Source organism: Haliaeetus leucocephalus, unplaced genomic scaffold (assembly GCF_000737465.1).
Source record: "Haliaeetus leucocephalus isolate CR32 unplaced genomic scaffold, Haliaeetus_leucocephalus-4.0 Scaffold915, whole genome shotgun sequence".
Lineage (NCBI taxonomy): Eukaryota > Metazoa > Chordata > Aves > Accipitriformes > Accipitridae > Haliaeetus > Haliaeetus leucocephalus.
Genome location: NW_010973351.1, coordinates 2,797,698 through 2,804,708, shown reverse-complemented (window position 1 = coordinate 2,804,708; position 7,011 = coordinate 2,797,698). Strand labels below are relative to the sequence as shown.

Genomic DNA, 7,011 nt, shown 5'->3' with positions numbered 1-7,011 from the left:
AGGGGTATTAGGACAAGTGATCAATACTCTGTGGATTTTTTAGTGATTTGGAAGTGATATAGATCAACCACTGATAAATTCAGGGTAATAAAAATCAGCAAAGTAATAATAATAATGAAGTCATGGGGAAAATTTTATGCTGCTCAACACACTGAACCTACTCAAAACAATTTTGTTTTGTTACATTCAAATGCAAAGTCATACATCTAGCAACCGGGCATCGCAGCTACACCTGCAGAACAGAAGGCTGTGAAGTGCTAAGCAGTGTAAAGCCTTTACTGGCCACAGAAAACTGTCAACAAACATGAACTCCATGGAAAGCTGTAGCAATAATGGGATCTGCAGATGAAGGAAGCAGAAGATTGGTGAGTGCAAAATTCAGGAGCATTTTAACTTCAGTGTTCAGCATCACTAAGGCTGATTCTGCCTACAGTTCCTGTGTTTGTATTTTTAGAAAGAAATGCGGGGAGGGTACAGGAAATACAAATATCCAAAGGCTAGAAAAAATATTTTATAGTGAGAAACCTAAAATGATTAATCCGATTAGCTTATTAAAACACTAAAGGGTGACTCAAATTTAGTGACTCTGTACCTTCCGAAGAAACAAAAATACAGGACCCTAACAATGAAAGGCATGGCAAAATTTAGTAACTGCAAATTAAAGCAAACAAGCTCACCTTTTTAACAGTGAAGCGACAGTATTTTGGAACAGACCCGTAGCTGCAAGACTGGCTGCTCGCCTATCCACTACGTGATCTCTGGCTGCAGCCCTGTTTTAGGTTTCATGCCTTTACCTCTGGTAAGACAGAATTCTTCAGCCTTCAGATTAAGCCCCAGTTCACCATTTCATATTTACTGTATTGTCATTCACTTAAATACATCAAGTAAGTTCCCTTTTTGTGACTATGCAATCGGTGACCAGGATGAATGACCAGACAACTTTCTTAAAACCAACTTGTTATTTAATAGCAGGATGAGCATTCAAAGAAAACCAAAGTACTTGGCGCACAATCTACACGCAATGGTTCTTATCTAAAGCCTGAACTTCCTATGAAAGCGACCTATTTTAGATATCTCAGTCACCGTTTTTATAAAGAATAGCTTCCTAGGTTATTTTCTTCATAGTGATGAGTCCCCTTTTAAACCCTACAGACTCTGAGACTGCTCGTTCCCAGCCTTTTCCTCATTTAGGCACTGTCCGTTACCAATCTTCAATCCTGTGCAACAGAGAGGCTTACATCATTCCCTGCCTGTTCCTTTGCTTACTTTCAACCACTAAATGGAATCAATGTATTTTTAGGTCAAACAACTTCACAAAGTTCACTTTTCTTTCCTTTTTGCACAACGTGCCACATAAAAACAGGTGGCTTCTTGAAAAATACTGCTCTTTTTCAACACTGTATTCACATTTACAGACAATGGATTTCAAAGTCTGATGCACAAGCTTCTAGGTGAAATGGTGAATTTTCCATTTCTGGAGGCAGGTGGATAACTCCAGCAAGTGACAGCTTTATCTTGGGTGCCAATATTCTCCCCATACCCACTTTCATCATTTTTAGATCAGGTTCAATGTCTTCACTGTGATGAAGCTCTTATAAAAATTGCTGCCTCCACTACAAGTGGGATACGGAGCAATAACAAAACTGCTGCAGTTTATCTCCCAGAGGTATAGAAGTAAAACACCACCACTTACCTAAATAAACTGGGCTGTAAAGTGTGACAGTTCAATAACAGCTTCGTAGGCAGTTCAGCTACTCCTACAGGAAGACAAATTCAGTCCTGCAGAGCAGAGGAGACCAGACAGGTGAGGGCATGACCCCTCATAGATGCGGTGAGTTAAACTGTCCCAGGTAGTTGGAAAGAACCCAGCCCCTTCTCAGCCTCTGGCACTAACATTCAGCCCCCCTCAATTTAAGCTACTGGTATGAATTTCACGCTCCAAGTTAATAATCTGATGAGCTGCAATGGAATGAATGCCAGTATTTAAAGGTATGATCAGCCTTATTAAACTGAAAAGGACTACTGTATCCTTAATTTGCACCTTAAAAGTAATTTGACAGTTTTCAGCAGCGTATGTCAAGGTTATGTCCACCCTTGATGATTCAGAACTTTAGAATTTGGTGACACTGCAGATACAGGTAAACTAGCTTTGGTAATGAAACCTCTCTAATATCAGGTGCATGGGGCTCACTGAAACCACAGAGAGACCTTGGCGTTACAGAGAAGATATTGTGAACAGTGCCTGCCACAGCATGTTGTGTCCATTTGCACTGTTAAACAAATAAGAGAAAGCAGCCTGCTTCTCACTTTCTTTTTCCTTGTTTAAGAGGGTGAAATATTCTTGTGAAATAATACTTCCAACTTTTAATTCTCCTTTGCCTAGTCAAGGACTCATGGATATTACAGAAGAGCCATCTACTTCACCTCTACAAATAAAGGAAAGCTTTCGATTGTTAATACTTTGCAAAGGCATTAGCAATTGCTCTTAAGGTTTGCTCTTTCTTGTGCTTATTTTTATTTTTTGTTGCTTACATACAGGGTAAGATAAAATAATTGGAAAAGTAACATGGTGTCTACAGAACCAAAAAATAGCTATTATTTTAACTGAACCTGGGAAACTGACTTTGGTGGTGTCAGAATCTGGAAAAGTCACCCGTCAGTCACCTAACTTCAGCACGTACCACCTCGATCCGAGCAGACACAGCTCCCTCAGTACTACAGTCCCCAAAGACTTCTCCCTCACCTGTCATCATCGAGGAGCTATTGTCCTGAATTCAGCAACCAATACCATAATTACCATACACACAACCACAGACAAAGTCTGACAATCATTAATATACATGAGCTCTAAGATTTATCCTCCAGTTGACCTAAATACATCTCTACCTGTTGCGTATCAGGAATCTGATAGTCTCATTCCCTAGAACAGTTCTGAGAACTTAAACAAGTTCAGTCACTCACAACTGCAAATGATTTTCATAACTGTATGATGGAGACAGTCACAGGAAACATCAGTTGTCATGGTCCTACTCCACTGTGGGGATTTAAAGAAGAATGAAGGAATCTGGAAGGGGTAACCTAGACACAAAACCAGCAGGAAACCAGAAGCTGAAAATGTAACTGGAGCCCGAGTCTTATTTCAGTTTTCAGTGTATGGATTCTTCTTCCTGTGTTATCGGGTCCTATTTCCCCTCAAAACCATTTTACATTTTAGCTGTGCTCTCCTTATCATTCCCCTCCCTTTCATCTTCTGCCCACACAACATCCATGGAGGGGGGAGAAATAAAAAAGAAAATGTGTGCAATTATGGAACTAATACAGATTGGCTTTTTTAGCATTCCAGGACTAAATTTTTGGCCTGGGTAGCTTAAGTAGCAGTTGTGTACCCTATCCTTTGAAAACAGTTGTTTAAGTAGCACAACATTCAGGAAGTCTGTAATGAAGGATGTAAACTCTTAGCTACCAACCACTAGGCTACTGGCTGACATTATATCAGCTTCTCATTTTGTAGTTGTTGTAAACAAACTTAACATGCACCACCACCAGCTCTAGTCACCTTTCTCATGTCATCCAAATTACAGAAAGCTATAGAATCTGATTTGTTTTTGAACACATCCCTCTGTAACAGTTTGTGGACATCAACTAAAAAAAGGTACTTAGAAGTGTGAGACTCAGCACTCCCGCCTAACAGATGGAGAAACTGAGACAAAGGCAAAATTATTTTTTCAAGATTATACAGCAAGTCAATGGCAGAGTACAATTACATTTCAGAGCCTTCTAGTTCCTAACCCTATAATCCTCTTTCCAAAATCTATTAGCACGACCAAATATGCTGTTTCAGTGATGGCCATGAATCCTCCATTCTTTTGAATGCTCCACCCCAGGTAGCACAAACATGCGTTGTTCGGATCACAACACAGAAATAATTTACAGACATATTAAACATTTGAATTCAAATTATTTCACATCTCAAGTTTCTGACTAGCAGCACTAAATTCAATGGCTTTAATTGTGAAACAATTTTTCCTAATTATAAGGTGTTGAAATAGGCTGCTGAGTCAGCACTATATAAAAACTTAAGTCTTGGGTTAAAAGCAGAGATGAAAACATAGAAATTTGTGCCCCCCTCTGCTGTACAGTAATCCTATCCCTAAATTTCACACCCTGTTGCCGAGTGTAGACTGTATTTAACAGGCACCAGCCTGGCATGAGTAAATTTGTCCCCAAGCCCCACACACTACTGCATTCAAAAAGTCTGGCCAGAGATCGACGGCTGCTCCTAGCCCTGGCAACTCGTACTGGCAGGTCTCTCTCTTCACCATCTGAAGTTGCTCTTTGGCAAGCGAGCCCTGGTTTGAACACCTCCCCAGCAACCCGCCAGCACAATTTGTCTTGTACCAGAGAGCTGCCCTTTTTTCTGACAGAACCAAGGGGCTAGATGAACTGTTTGGGAGGCAATAAGACCAGCTGCCAATTAGCTTTCCTAAAAAAAAAAACCCTGCATACCCTCACTTCACCTGATGGCCAACTCATTCAATTGACAGCTCAGTCCTTGCACAGTCCTCATCATCCTCCAGGAAAGTGGGTGGGCCTGGAAATCACTGGGTTTTCCGGACATACATACACCACTTACCTTGTGAGTGTAGCTATTGGTACACCTTTAAGGTATCACAGGGGTTCAGAGCATACAAGTCTCTTCTTCTGCCAGAAGAAAACACACAGCACACACCTAGAAACGTGTACCATTAACTCTGATCTGAGAATCAGAGCTTTTCTGCTTAACTGCAAACTGTGTTAAAGGTGTAAAACTTTTCCAAGGGCTTTCTCTGCTTACATTTTATTTACATGCACAAGCTACAGGTACTTAGAAAGTAGAAGCTCTTATTCATGAGTGCCTACATTTCAACCAAACCTTCTGAAAGCAGAGCAAGTTTTCCACTACTTCAAGGTTCTTTGGCTTTGAGGAGGCTTTTACATTTTGAATCAGTCTGTCTCTCTTCAGTTACATGAAGCTGGCCATTTCTCTCTCCTTTCATTGCCGTGAACTTGTTTGGTGTCCCCGAAGATGGATGTATATGTTATTAACTAACCTCCTTCTCTCTCTCCAGACCCACATTTCCAGTGATGAGACACATGAGTGAAAAGACAAACTGCCCAACACATGGGAAGCAGTCAGTAACTACTGCCTCTGGGTTGCTTAGCCACAGCTTTCCAGGCTTAGCTTCTCATTGTCCATCAAGCACCTAGCAAAAAAAGATGTAATTATAAAAGTTACTGAATTTTTAAAGTTGTGGGATTATAACTGGCAGAAAAGGTCTTCAAGTCATCATCCTATCCAATGTTACAGCAACCCGAAACACAGTGCTCAACCAATTTCACCTCTTCTAAGTTGGGGACACTCTCTCACAGTACTCTGGCAAACTTGTAGCACAAACTTGATAGTTGTCCAAAAGTTTATTTTGGTACCTTCTGTTGAGAACTTGCAGTTCACAAGATTGAACACTCCTGCCTCAAGCATCACCATATTCACAAGCATGAGGAACACCTTTGGGGATTGTTGCGATTTTGGCTGTCTAATTGTAATCCACAGGTACCAGTCCATTAGAGTTTGCATTCAACAGCATGCTTGGCTACGTGACCTCTGAGGCATTAGTGTTCCCAGTCATTCTCCCCACACCTCTATTAGGAGAGCTGTTTCAAGGGACAGAGGAAAAGTTGCATTAAAAAAAAGGGGGGGGTGGCTAATTCTAAAGCCTCCCTGATTTTGTGAGTGAGCCTGAAGCTTTGCAGAAACTTAAGGGAAATAGCTGGAATCTGAAATTACTATTTTTATCTTCTTTGCTGTAGACACCTACACAAAATGGTTTACAAACTCCACCCAAAAGGCAATGATTCCTAGGTATTGCCTTTTTATTTGGGTTAAGGTTTGGGAAACCTTAGAAATAGTAGGTACCTGTAGAATAGTAGGTACACCAGAAACATCAGAGGAGACTTCTCTGAAGGAAGATGAGGCTAAGAACACTTCTGAATACACTGTGAATGGTCAAAATATCATTAAATGCTGACTTTAGACACTAAAACTTTAAAAAGTGTGGATTACTTTATACTAATTAAAATACCACCATCTCCCCTCAAAACCCACGGTGATAAGCAGCAAGGGTTATTTACATTGGCATTACTGAAGCTACGTGGGATTATGTCTGCGCAAATCAACAGTTAAAAAAAAATTTTACCTCACCTATGAGCCAAGCCAAAAGCTAGAACATTACCTTTCAATGCAACATATTTCATATTAATCTGCCCCTTGAGAGGGGCACACCTGAGCTTGCAACTATTGGTTCTGTTATCACAGCTTTGCATATTTAGGCTTTTTTTTTTTTAAGAAAGATTCGTTGTATATTGTAATAATGCACAACCGGCAGCGTTTATTTTCATTTTGCTTTAATGAAACACAAATGGATCTCGGAGTCCCAATGACTCAGCTTTGCCGTTACTAACTGAACAGCGCGGTGATTTTAAGGCTTCACGGCTAAGACGACAGGAGGTCCTGAAAGCTGCGGCTTCCCACTCCAGTCCTCCCCATCCACGGTCCGAAGTCACGGCAAGGGCCGCCAAGAACTTGACTCGCTCTCCGTCAGCGCTAAGACGAACCACCCTCACCGACACCATTTTGGGATTCGCGTCCCCAGCGGTCAGCTCCCGAGGGTCGCCCGGGGAAGGGGCAGCGGTCCCAGCGGCGGGGAGGCAGAAGGCAGGGCTCCCAGGCCCGACGGGGGGAACGCCGCCCCTCCGGGGCCCCGCAGCCGCCCTCCCAGCCGGGAGAGGCTCCCGGCGGCGGGGCTACAGCTTTCGCTGCTTGTGCCGGGGGTTGGTCTTGCAGAGGACGTACAGCCGGCCCCGCCGCCGGACGATGAAGCAGTCCTTGCACCGCCTCTTCAAGGAGGTTTTCGTCTTCAGCCCCGCCAGGAGGACCGGCGGCGGCAGCAGCAACCCGGGCGGCGGCGAGAGGGC

General features: G+C 42.5%; 1 protein-coding gene across 1 annotated transcript in view; it reads left to right on the top strand.

Moving 5' to 3' along the window:
• The first annotated feature begins 6,910 nt into the window (after window positions 1-6,910).
• The window catches only part of NDUFS6 (NADH dehydrogenase (ubiquinone) Fe-S protein 6, 13kDa (NADH-coenzyme Q reductase)), a 7,734-nt gene continuing 7,633 nt past the window's right edge, over window positions 6,911-7,011 (top strand). Inside the window, exon 1 of the mRNA XM_010583590.1 lies at window positions 6,911-7,009. Within this exon, the coding sequence (XP_010581892.1) occupies window positions 6,911-7,009 (99 nt within the window). The remainder of the gene's footprint in view (window positions 7,010-7,011) is intronic.